This window comes from Hyperolius riggenbachi, chromosome 6 (genome assembly GCF_040937935.1).
Source record: "Hyperolius riggenbachi isolate aHypRig1 chromosome 6, aHypRig1.pri, whole genome shotgun sequence".
In the NCBI taxonomy this organism is placed as follows: domain Eukaryota; kingdom Metazoa; phylum Chordata; class Amphibia; order Anura; family Hyperoliidae; genus Hyperolius; species Hyperolius riggenbachi.
The window spans coordinates 53,167,400-53,181,120 of NC_090651.1; the positions used below are offsets into that span (position 1 = coordinate 53,167,400).

The 13,721-nt window shown below is 44.9% G+C and overlaps 1 protein-coding gene across 1 annotated transcript in view; it reads right to left on the bottom strand.

The window, feature by feature from the left end:
- LOC137522042 (granulocyte colony-stimulating factor receptor-like) overlaps nt 1-13,721 on the bottom strand; it is a gene marked incomplete at its 5' end in the record, with an annotated part of 137,859 nt that overhangs the window by 104,831 nt on the left and 19,307 nt on the right. The window contains one exon of the mRNA XM_068242062.1: nt 4,611-4,886. Coding sequence (XP_068098163.1) covers nt 4,611-4,886 — 276 coding nt within the window. The remainder of the gene's footprint in view (nt 1-4,610; nt 4,887-13,721) is intronic.

The following is a 13,721-nucleotide window of genomic DNA, read 5'->3' on the forward strand; positions in this document are numbered from 1 at the left end:
ACTCCAAATGATTTGGATAGTACATCTTCACCATCTTTTGGGATTTTGACAGTACATTTTCACCATCTTTTGGGATTTTGATAGTACATTTTCACCATCTTTTGGATACATTTTTCAATTGTAAAATGCTGATAAGTTACAGTATTTTAAGGAGAAGATGAAAATTATCTCCAAGGAAAAAAACTCAGGAGATAAACGTAATTGCATATGGGCCAATTTATAGAAAAGCTCAGAGGGTTAATGTTAGGCAATAAGGTAGCGGAAAAGGAGGTTAATGTTAGATAGTTAATGGTCATGTCTAGGAGAACTCCTGGAAAAGCATGTGGTTTGTTTGATCAGCTGATAGATTTGCAAAGCTCTGATTTGCTGCGATCACACATCCTGCTTTTGCACATGATTATAACTAGCAAATCAGGGACTTACCTATCTATCACCTGACCAAACTGATCACATGTTTCTCCATGAGTTCTCCTAGACATGACAATCACTAGTGCCTTAGGCGCATAGCCGTGTACATACAGTAGCAGTAGTCTTTAGTGTTAGGCATATAGATAGAGATAGAGGTATGCTTGGGAGAGGGGTAAGGCAAATGGGTAGGGATTTGTTTTGATAGGGACGTTAGTGTTAGGAGAAGCAAATAGTAGATTACCGACATTCTAACTATTGGTAATGACCCGTGCCAAAGTCTATTCTATATGTATGCTGCCTGGGCCTCTTCCACCCTCAGCTGAGCAGAAAGCAGGAGAGTTTGATGGAGAGACACCAGACTGGTTTCGACACTGTGTTCATGGAGATAAACCATTGGCAGAAGCAAGACACAGCGAAAATTAACTGACAGTGTGTAACAGTGTGTAACCTGCTGTTCACCTTGGCACTGATCCACTGGAGTGCCATTAAATCTTATAGATCAGTTGAGAGATCTATACCAAGACAGTCAGAAGTGCTGCAATTAGAGATGGCCCGAACGGTTCGCATGTGAACTGATTCGCGAGAACTTCGGTGGTTCGCGTTCTCGGTGAACAGCAAACTATATGCGAGTACGACTCGTCCCCTATACTTCATCATTAGAGTCAACTTTAACCCTCTGCATCACAGTCAGCAGACACATGGTAGCCAATCAGGCTACACTCCCTCCTGGAGCCCCCCCCCCCTTATAAAAGGAAGGCAGCGTCGGCCATTTCACTCACTCGTGTGGCTGCAGTAATTAGAGGAGGGAGAGCTTGCTGCAGAGACATTAGGGAAAGCTTAGTTAGCTCTTATTAGGCTTGTTATCTTGCTCCTTGCTGGGACTTATTGCTAAAAGGCACCCCTCGACAGCTCTTTTGAGAGCTAATGTTGTTCTTGTGATCTATTTTTTTTTGTGTGTGTGTGTGTGTGTCCCACAGACACTTGTTGCATATACAGCCCTGTCAGTCAGTCGCAGCTGTCCCTTGGCCCCTTGGTAATTCCTACTGTGCCACTGCCGGGCCCAGCACATTCAGTGACTACCTGTTCAAGGTACCTGTGTGTGTGACAGCTGCACATTTGTAATACCAATCCCTGCATACCTGTTCAGTGCACCTACCTACGTGACCGCATGCAGTGTTATATACCAGTCACTGCACCTGTTCACGGTACCTGTGTGTGTGACAGCTGCACATTTGTAATACTAGTCACTGCATACCTGTTCACTGCACCTGTGTGACTGCACATTGTATTAGTCAAGTCAGTGCATACCTTTCACTTCATCCCCCCCAATATGGGCATAACAGGCAGAGGCAGGCCACCCGGCAGGTCTGTTTGAGGTCGTGCTGTCATGATTTTGTGTACAGTGTTCAGTAGGCACTTGCCATCAACCCCCAAGATTGTCAGGATGTAGTTGACTATTTAACACAGAACACCTCATCTTCCTCAGCTTCCGCATGGAACCATGACATATCTTCCTCCTCCTGCTCTGATTCTGGCACCCCACTTAACACTCAGTCGGCCGCCACCACCAAAGTGCCATCATCCCAGGGCTCAGCAGTGTGGACATTTTTTTGTGTGTCTGCCTCAGATGAGAGCAATGCCATCTGTACTCTCTGCCACCAAAAATTGAGCCGTGGAAAGACCAAGACCCGCGTATGGACAACTTGCTTACGAAGGCACATGATGACAAAGCACAAACTGCAATGGGATGACCACCTGAGGAAAAGCAGCAAACAAAAGCAAAGCCACACACCGCAGTGGAAGATACCAGGCCGAAATTATTTCTCAAAAAAGGTGATGCCCAAACTGTACCGTGATGTTGAAAGGCAAGTGGTGTTATCTCTGGCACACAGCATTGGGTCAAAGGTCCATCTGACCATGTGGTCTGCAATGCACAGTGAGGCCTGCCCGAAGACTAAGTCAGTCCCCACACACAGCATCTCTGCCTGCAGGCTGCTTGACTGCCTTCTCCGCCACCACCAACAGGGTCCAGGAGTCCAGGCGGATTCCTGAATTTTTAAGGCCACTGCTAGCAGCGGCTGCAAACAAAACCAATAACAATTTTTTTCTGATGTGTGTACATGCCTGCCTGCACGCCGTGTGACTGCCTGCCCCAAGACTAAGTCGCTCCCCACACAGCATCTCTGCCTGCAGGCCGCTTGACTGCCTTCTCCGCCACCACCAACAGGGTCCAGGAGTCCAGGCGGATTCCTGAATTTTTAAGGCCACTGCTAGCAGCGGCTGCAAACAAAACCAATAACAATTTTTTTCTGATGTGTGTACATGCCTGCCTAATTTTTCTGGCTGCACTGCAGCTGCAACAACAATACAAAAGGCATGTACATGTGTCAATTCCCCTTCGTGATCGTTACCTTGGCACACCCAAGATATTAAGGTCGTTGCTTCATTGTGGACAGACCAAATTCGATCAGCTGGACACTCAGTTACTGTTATGTCATTGAGCTACCTCAGCCCGACCATATGGGCTTGAAAACCGCCATGGCCTGCACTCTGGCCATGGTGCGCACCACCAGTCCAGGACGGCCTCAGTTGCTGTTGTTATGTCATTGAGCTACCTCAGCCCGACCATATCGGCTTGAAAACCGCCATGGCCTGCACTCTGGCCATGGTGCGCACCAGTCCAGCATGGCCGTCACTACACAAACAGCTGTTTGCGGTGCGTTACACAGTGAGTTTGGTGTGTCCGTGTGAAGCAGTACACTAATTACACTACCTGATTGATGTATACACATGCAAGATGTTTAAAAGCACTTTAGGCCTCCAATTTAGCATGCAATGTGATTTCTGCCCTTAAAACGCTGCTTTGCGTCAAATCCAGATTTTTCCCCGGGACTTTTGGCGTGTATCCCACCCCGCCATGCCCCCCTCCAGGTGTTAGACCCCTTGAAACATCTTTTACATCACTTTTGTGGCCAGCATAAATGTTTCTAGTTTTCAAAGTTTGCATCCCCATTGAAGTCTATTGCGATCGCAAAAGTTCGCACGAATCGTACTTTTGCGGAAGTTCGCGTCCGAGGTTCGTGAACCGAAAATCAGAGGTTCGAGCCATCTCTAGCTGCAGCGTCCTTGTACCCAAACACAGTGGCGTCTCTAGGGAGGTGCCGTAGGTGTGAACCGCACCAGGTGGCACCAGCAGAGGGGGTGACCATGACACCAAGCTCCAGGCAACAGGATACCCTCCCATAGCAAGTCTATCCCGTATAAACCCTTCCAACCAACAACAACAACTGTGTCCAGTGTGGTATCCCTCCCTGTTTCATCACAGCAAGAATGGCCAGACCCCCACCCATAGCAAAGTGTGGCCAGTATAACAATCCCTAACTCCTCCCTTCTCCCGTAGCAAGTGTGTCTAGTGTGGTACTGCTCCAGCACCCCCTGCAGCAAGTATGGCCCCCACACACACACAGTAAAGTATGGCCTCCTCCTGCCTTCCCCCCATAGCAAGTATATCTAATGTGGTACAGCCCCTTAACCCCCAATAGCAAGCATTAGCCTTCCCATATTGCAAAGTGTGGCCATTATAATAGACTCCTCCCTCCTCCCATAGCAAGTCTAGTGTGGTACCCGTATCAAGTATGGCCAGAACCCTGAACCCCCCCCCCCCCCCCCCCCACACACACACACACACACACACACACAGAGCAAAATATGGCAAGTAAAACATTTCTTATCTCCTGCCTCCCCCCATTGCAAGTGTATCCAATGCCCCCTAACCCCCTATAGCAAGTATAAGCCCCCCTCCCCCCCATAGCGCTGCGTAATATGTTCGGCGCTTTATAAATACAATAAATAATAATAATAATATAGGAAAGTGTGGCCAGTATAACAATCCCTAATTCCCCACTCCCCCATAGCAAGTGTGTATTGTGTAGTACTGCTCCAGCACTCCCCTCCCCCCCCCCCTTTCCCACATAGCAAGCTTTGCCAGAACCCCACACCTTCATTTCCAATAGCAAATCATGGCCAGTATAACAATTCCTAACTGACAGTCACAAGCAACATTATTACAAGACAAGTATTATTTGTGTAGCCTGGGGGTGAGAGAGGGGTAACACCATGAGTTTCTGCACCAGGTGACAGTGACACCAACCCTAGTGACGCCTCTGTCCAAACATCTTACTTCTAACACATAAAATACTTACATCCAGCTCTCAGCGTCCCCGTGTGCACAGTGTACATTATGTAGCCACATTTCAAGTGACAGTCAACATCCCGATTCCCTCTGACATCAGGCAGCTCCACAGTAGAGAATGTCTGATTCCGCCAATCTGGTGTCCTGAAGTTGTCATCTATTGCAAACACAAGGGACCCTCTCCGATTGCAGGGGTCGTTGGTTAGTGTGCAGGTCACAGAAACATCTGTTCCCACTGACACCACTGAGGCTGGGTTAAATATGACATCTCCACGCTTTAAGAACCCTGCAGGGGTTAGAAGTAAACTACAGTCAAATAAAGAAAAGAGATGAAAATATAGAAAAAAAAAATCACAGCAGTTACGATGTTTAAAGCTCTAACTTCTAAAATTGTTTTTTTTTTTGGAATTATCTGATGTCCATAAAACTGTTAGTAGTTCAACTGTTAAAGGAATACTATAGGGGGGGTCGGGGGAAAATGAGTTGAACTTACCTTCTAATGGTCTCCCGCAGACATCCTGTGCCCGCGCAGCCACTCACCGATGCTCCGGCCCCGCCTTCAGTTCACTTCTGGAATTTTAGACTTTAGGCTTCTTGCACACCAAGACGTTGCATTAGGTGCCACGTTAAGGTCGCATAACGTGCACCTAACACAACGTATGGTGCTGCAAGAGCCGACGGTAGAGTGAGCCGCGTTAGGCGGCTCGAGTCCTATAATGTCTCCCAGAGTGGCGCTGATTGGCCAGCGGGACCACGTGATGCGGAGCGAGACACTCCGCATCACGTGGTCCCGCCGGCCAATCAGCGCCCGCCAGTGCAGTGAATATTAAGTAGCCATGTGCGGCTACTGTAGCTGGCTCTCCCCGCCTCCTCTCCGCCCCCCACTGCGCATGTGCAAACAGTCTAACGCGGCTATAGCCGCTCCAACGCCGTAGCATGCTGCACTTTGCACAGAACGTGCAGCGTTACATGTAACGCAACGTGGGCTGTGTAAACAGCCCACTTGTGTTACATTGCTGTGCGTTGGGGGAGCGTTACAGGTGCACTAACGTGCGCCTGTAACGTCTTGGTGTGTAAGCAGCCTTAAAGTCTGAAAACCACTGCGCCTGTGTTGCCGTGTCCTCACTCCCGCTGATGTCACCAGGAGCTTACTGCGCAGACACAGACCATACTGGGCTTGCGCAGTACGCTCCTGGTGACATCAGCGGGATCGAGGACACGGCAACGCAGGCGCAGTGGTTTTCAGACTTTAAAGTCTGAAATTTCAGAAGTAAACTGGAGGCGGGGCCGGAGCATCGGTGAGTGGCTGCGCGGGCACAGGATGTCTGTGGGGGACCATTAGAAGCCCCGGGTAAGTTCAACTCATTTTCCCCCGACCCTCCTACAGTATTCCTTTAAAAACAAACTGTTTGTAGTCACTGCCCAGATATCTGGAAACCCTCTCTCAGCTTCTCCTTTTCCTCCCTGCAAACAAGTTTCTTAACCACTTCAGCTTATGCATCCGAGCAATTTTCACTTCCCATTAATTCGCCAATAACTTTATCACTACTTATCACAATTAATTGATCTATATCTTGTTTTTTCCACCACTAATTAGGCTTTCTCTGGGTGGTACATTTTGCTGGGAATTATTTTTTTTCTAAATGCATTTTAACGGGCCATTATAGCTTTAAAATAATACATGCTACCATGATTAAAACCCACGTATTGTATTTGCCCATTTGTCCTGGTTATTACACAATTTAAATTATGTCCCTATCACAATGTATGTCGGCAATATTTTATTTGGAAATAAAGGTGCATTTTTACACCCATCACTATTTACAAGCTTATAAGTTAAAAAATAATAGTAATATTCCCTCTTCACATGCATATTAAAAAAAAATAATCAGACCCTTAGGTAACTATTTATGTTTGTTTTTTGTTTTTTATTGTAAATTATTTTATAATTAAAACAATTAGTGTGGGGTAAAACAGTTAATTTTAAATGTAATAAAAATTGTATATATATATTTTTTTAAAAGTATGTAGATGTAGATTTAATATTTGTCAGAGCCCCCCCTCTGCACGTGCCTGCAGGAATGAGATCAGTCAAGCGAAGTACACCATGTCTAATGTAAAGCTGTAGGCAAGTCCTGTAAAAAAAAAAAGTATTCTACAACAAACCGCCCTTTTTACAACCTATTCTAACACATAAGCAGTTATCTGGGGAGCATGATGATTTGGAAGGTTGAAGTTAAAGTTGTAGTACAATCATTACCCAAACCTTTTCTGATGCAGAACATTTGAATTTTTTTATGAAGGAATAATGATTATCAGATGGATTTAAAGAGAACCTGAGGCGGGTATTTTATATCTGAAGAGCACACAGAGGCATGTTCTGTGCATAATTACATGCCTCTGTGTCTCTGTATTGCTGCCTCTAGCCCCCCCCCTTCCCCTCCCTCCCCCCTCGGTGTGCTGTGCCCCCCGAAAAAAGCGCCAGGCTAGCAACAATCTGCTTGTCGCTAGCCTTGTATTTACCTGCAGCCTGTCATTCTATCTCGGCTCCCCCACCTCTGTCCCCCTCGCTATCCGCCTCTGTGTGCTTCCTCCATTTGGAAGCTAGGCCGTGACCTGGGAGGTACTTCCTGGGCCACGGCTTAGCTTCCGTGATGCGCTGGTCCATGCCGCAGAGTCACCGTTTATATTTGGTAAATTCTACATGTCGCTGGTAATATCTGCAAATTGTTGGCATTATCTATTTGTCTTTGGTAATATCTACATTACCTTGTATGGTTTTATTAAATAAGAAAAGAGGGCATAATGCGAGGGCTGGGGCGGAGTTTTGGGCATCAAAGCTTATGTGCCTATAAACTCCTGAACTGTAAATTCGGCCCTGGCTGCCAACCACGATAGGTAATGACAGGAGGGGCATGAGGAAGGGGAACCTCCCACTAGTGACAATAACTGAACTTGGTTGAGATCAGCTGCCATCTCTGGTGAAGCAGCAGAATGACAAGAAAGCGGAATTACCTTCAGAAACAATCATAGTGAATACATAATAAATGCAAATGACATTCCATATAGAAGGAGAAGCTCCCATGTCTTGATGTGGCATCCGGCGCCGATCGAGCCATCTTTACTCCTGTGTGAGAAAATAGAAAAACTGAGAGGAGGAGTCACAGACATGCACATGTGAAATATGATGAAATAAACTATTTTCTAAAAGGAAAAAACACAGGGGAGCCAAAAGCCACAATATAGTGTTGTATGTATGAAGCAATTGGGGACAAAGATGATGGCCCAAGGCAAGGTAGATTTGGGGCCCCCTTGAGGTCCTTTTGGTAAGCTGAAGTGGAGAGAGGTCAGAGAAGGTGGCAGGTGAGCACCCTTGACAACCACTAGGCCCCAGGCAACTGCCTGGGTTGCCTGGCAGATGATTCTGCTCTGCACCAGACAGGCTTTACTTTGTGACATGTGTGATGGGCGCAACATCTCATTTTCCTGGGCTGTCCCTCTGCTTTGGAACTGTCTCCCAACAGCCTGGACGTCATGCTCGGAGCCTGGAAACCTTCAAACGCACTCTGAAAACATACCTATTCAGACAAGGCTATCATTTTCTATAGGTAGCCTTGGTAGTTCACTGCCCCATTCCCTGTGTTTTCTTCCCTATTTTTTCCCCACCACTTACCTTTAGCATAGCTCCCAACTGTCCCTCTTTTGGAGGGACAGTCAATCTTTGGGAGCCCTGTCCCTCTTTCCTCCTCACTTGTCCCTCTTTCTCAAGTAAAAAAATGTGTTTGATTGACTCTAAACTTTATTCTCATCCTTTAACCATTTCAGCCCTTGGGGATTTTTCCCCTTTGCATCAGATCAATTATCACCTCCCATTCATTCGCTAATAACTTTATCACTACTTATCACAATCTATTGATCTATATCTTGTTTTTTCCGCCACTAATTAGGCTTTCTTTGGGTGGTACATTTTGCTAAGAATAATTTTTTTAATAAATACATTTTAACAGGATTAATAAGAAAAAAATGGAAAAAAATCATTATTTCTCAGTTTTCGGCCATTACAGCTTTAACCTCTTGAGGACTGCAGGGCTAAACCCCCCTAGTGACCAGGCAATTTTTAGTTTAAAAGGCCACTGCAGCTTTAAGGCCAAGCTGCAGGGCCGCACAACATAGCACACGAGTGATTCCCCCCCCCTTTTCTCCCCACCAACAGAGCTCTCTGTTGGTGGGGTCTGATCGCTCCCCCCATGTTTGTTTTTTTTTTTATAAATATTTTTGTTTGTGTTTTTTTTTTAAAAACAGCTGTTCCTTTAAACACCTTCCCTCCCTCCCTCGCTTCCTCCCCCCAGCCAGCCAATCATGGCGATCAGCTCTCATAGGCTTTACCCTATGAGAGCCGATCGCTCTCTTGTCCCCCAGGGGGACAGCCGTGTCACACGGCTGTCCCCAGTGCAGCGCTGCTGCTGATCGCAGCGCTGCACAGAGTAAATAGACGGCGATTTCGCCGTCTAACACTCTCCCGAGCGGCAATAGCCGCTCGGAGACTGAAGGCGGGGCGGAGCTCCGCCCCTCAAGCAGGAGATGCGCGCGCAGCCTGCGCGCGATCTCCTGCAAAACAGAGCCCCAGGACTTTACGCCAATTGGCGTTAGGCGGTCCTGGGGCTGCCGCCGCGGCCACGCCTACTGGCGTGACGCGGTCGGCAAGAGGTTAAAATAATCCACACTACCATAATTAAAACCTATGTATTTTATTTGCCCGTTTGTCTCGGTTATGACACTATTTAAATTTTGTCCCTATCACAATGTATGGCGCCAATATTTTATTTGGAAATAAAGGTGCATTTTTTTCCGTTTTGCGTCCATCACTATTTTCAAGCTTATAATTTAAAAAATGTTCATAGTATACCCCCTTCAAATGCATATTTAAAAAGTTCAGACCCTTAGGTAACTATTTATGCCTTTTTTTTGTTGTTGTTGTATTGTAATTTTTTTTTCCCCACCGCACCGCGCAGCAGCGCAGCAGAGCAGCCGCCCGGACGTGAGCTTCACGTCCGGGCGGCAGAAATGGTTAAATTGATTTATTACTAATTTTAAAATGTTAATATGAAGGAAAATGCATCAGGATAGTTTGCAGTGTGGTTTGAATTATAAAACAACATATTTTTCTTATGAAATCTTAATGGTATGCGTAACTAGGGTTGTGACAGGGGCATGATCAGGGGTGTGGCAGGGGCGTGGCTTAAGTGTCCCACTTTCTCATCTTAAAAAGTTGGGAGGTATGCCCTTTAGATTGTGAGCTTGCAAGGGCAGGGATCTCTTCCTATTGTTTCTTATTTTGCTGTAATCGACCATATGAATTCGTACCATTTTTAGTGATATCTCAAATTTATAAACTAGGGGGATGCAGCTGATTCCCAAAATATTTCATGCTGAAATCAATTGGGAATCGGTCAGTGGTGTATGAGCACGTGACAGATCTCTCTCTAATCAGATTCGATCAGAGAGAGATCTGTCTCTTGGTTGAATATGTCCATTATCACTAGATCTATGGGTACCTTAAAGCGGACCCAAACCAAACATTTTTTTAATTCAAAATATTTAGTTACACCACTCTGACACATACAAAGATAAATAAACTCTCCTTCAAGCCTATGAGCATTTCAGTGCATGCTTTTCACCCTTCTCTTTTCATAACTAGGGTTATACAGGTGGCAGCCATTAGCAATTCCTCCTTTGCCGAACACCTCATACTCCACCAGTCTGCCAGATTCTGTCCCGGCAATATGAAAGGAAGGGAGGAGTTCCTCCAATAAATGTAAAATATTTTATATTTGTCATCATGCAGCTGAAAAAAGGCTGTTATATATTAGTATAATTTAGAAAATAGATTTTATTTCTGAAATCTTGTATTTTTAATTTGGGTCCACTTTAAGAGCCAGAGCACCTCCAGAAATATATATACTCGCGTATAAGCCTAATTTTTCAGCACAAAAAATGTGCTGAAAAGTTACCCCCTCTGCTTATATGCGAGTCAGCGGAGCAGAACAGATGGTAACGCAGGTTTTGTTACTGGCAGGTTTTGTTACTGGCTCCCTGCTGTGTCTGTGCCCCCCATCCTCTGCAACATAGTGTGCAGAATGTGCTGCTTAGGACTACCTATGTCCCCTGGCTTGTGGAGCGGAGTGTGCAAGAAATGTGTCAGCGGTGCAATGATCGGGGATTCTTCCTGTGTAGCAATCGCTGTGTCTCATATAGAATACATCTAGAGGGGCCTTGAGACACAGCTGTATCATCCTTGGGGTACATCTGGCTATGGGGATGGAGGCTGACTTGTACTGGGGGAACATCTGGCTACTGTGGAGGGGGCTTATACGCAAGTCAATCACTTTTTCCTGGTTTTTGAGGGGAAAGTGGGTGCCTCGGCTTATACACGGGTCTGCTTATACACGAGTATATACAGTACTATAAAATCTTTGATGCTGGAGGGGTTAACAGTGGAGCTTGTTCCTCACTACCCTCCCTCTTCACAGTACTTTTGTATTACAGGTTCTTGTAAAATGCAACTTCCTACTTGTGAAATCTCTGCTAATCTCTCACCTGCATGTTTTGAAGGTAAACAAAATGGAGTTTGTATTGTGTGTGTAGGTGTGAAATGGAGAACTGAGAATGACTGAATCATCCTGAGAGGAATCAGTGAAACAGAGTGACTGGCCTTCTCAAACTTAGGGATAGTGATCACCATAAAGCACTAGCGTAATCGCAAACGCTCAGCGCTTTTTGAAGTGATTTTTCAGAGCGATTCTAGGCATGTGCCTAGCGATTTTCTAATCATGCTTAGGCCCCATTCACACCTTAAACCGCAAAATGCCGGCGATTACCGCTACCGTTTTGCGGGAGTGATTTTTCCGCAATTAACACAGAAATATCACTGGACACTAAAGCGTTTTTAGAGCGATCGCGATTAGCGGTTTTATATATGCTAATGCGAACGCTCCAGAATCGCCAGAGAGATGCTACATGCTACTAGTTTGCGTTTCAGCTAATCGCTGCAAATTGCCAAAACGATTAAATGAGAACAGCCACATAGACTAATATTGCACAAGTGCTTTTTTTTAAAACACTTGCGATTTCCAGCTATGCTGAAATCGCCTGAAAAGCGCTGTAGTGTGAATGGGGCCTTAGCGATTTTTGGAGCGTTTTGGTGTAGCGTTTTTTTTATATTTTGTTACAGTAGAGCTGTAACTGAACAGCTTCTGTAACAAAAACCTTGGAAAATCGCTCTGATCTTGCGCTTTTCAGAGCGATTTTGCACTTTCCTATACCTAACATTGAGGCTGAATCGCCTTGGAAATCAGCAGAAATGCTGCAGGACCCACGTTTGCGTTTGGGAAAAAAGCACATTGCTCTGGTGTCATCCATCCCATTCAAATACATTAGCCAAGCGCTTTTCAAAGCGCTAGCTTTTTTTAAAGCGCTCAGAAGCTCTTGATGTGCAAAGCCAATTGCTAATCGCAATTGCTACTGTTGAATTTGTTACATTTATTTACATTGGCAGATCGTTTAGGGAAAGTGCTATCGATTTAATGTGCTCCCCAAACGCTTCAAAAATCTCTCTAGTGGGTTCCAGCCCTCAGACTAATTCAGATGCTGCAGACAGAATATTATTTGATGCTGCCATGTTATAGAAGATCAATTGAGGAAATGCAGTTCTGAATTTCCTGGTGCAATAATCTGCTTTATTTATGCTACAAAGAGATGATACCCTGTAAAAAAAAATCCCCATACAACTGGAAGAGGAAATAGAAATAAGGAAATATAGGTGGTGATTGAACCTTAATTAGGTTAATTTGACTTAAGAATTTAGTACATTCTGACTTCCTGCTAATTCAGGTCTGTCCAGTAGATTGGCTGTTCACTTACTTACTCTCCACACTGACAGAAGTAAATCACAAAAAAGGCAGCAGCTTTACACCAACTCTCAGGCTACTAAGGAACTAAAAGTCTCTCAATATTCAGCATTCAATGCAGAGTGCAGTGCAAGTTTGTACTGTTCTGCTAATCTCTGCTAATCAGGAAATATAATCATTGCCAGTCAAGGGAAGCTCTCTACCTGGGCTGGTCTGTTTATTTTGCTCCTCCTCCTCCTTTGCTGAAGTGACCTGTCAGCTGTTCCCACGGCAACGTGTCTATTCAGCAGAGAAGGAAGGGGAGCAGAGTGAAGAGACCAGGTAGACAGCTGCTCCTGTCTGGCAATGACTACATTTGCCGATTAGCAGAGATTAGCAAAACAATATAAACTTTTGAAAGTAAACATTTTTTACTCACAGGAGAAATGGTTTAAATGTTCTTTTACGTTCCTAGTACTTAAATTTCAGTTTAGGGAGTTTAGTCCCACTTTGATTAACAATAAAATATATTTCTAGTTCTTTTAAAGCCCTAGTAAGTCCTTGTTGCTGCAAAATGGCGGCCAGTTTTTGCCCTCCATTCCTTGCTTTGGTAAGTAGAGATGGTCAATGAAATCTGAGTAGAAACAGCATTATACAAATGTATTCACCTTGAAAACAGACCAATCCAATTCCATTATGGTGGATTTCAATTGGTCCATTTCAGACTGCATTAATTAGCATATATAATAATCTACATAACCCTGCATTGATTTGGTATTTACATCTCATGGACTATCCCTAATGGTAGGCAGATTTTAATTGCTAGGTGTCATTTGTAAATCAGGAAAAATCAGGAATGCAGAGGGCACAGCAATGGAAGTGACTAGCTTCCAGGCACTATGGTGGCTTAGTGGTTCGCTCTCTCACCTTGCAGCGCTGGGTCCTCAGTTTGAATCTAAGGGTGCATACACACATCAGACCATAGTCTTTGGAAAGTGAAAGATCACAGACCAATCTTACACCATTCCATGTAGTATGAGAGCCATACCTACACAGTCTATTCTATGGAGCTGAACTCCCCATCAGAAAAAAATCTTGGCAAGATGCTGCACACACAGATGCTGTACAGACACAAAAGATCAGTATCTGCAAAAGATCTGTTCCTGCAAAAGATCCATTCCTGCAAATTGCATTCATAGTCTATGGGATCTGCAGATCATCATACACACCTTGTT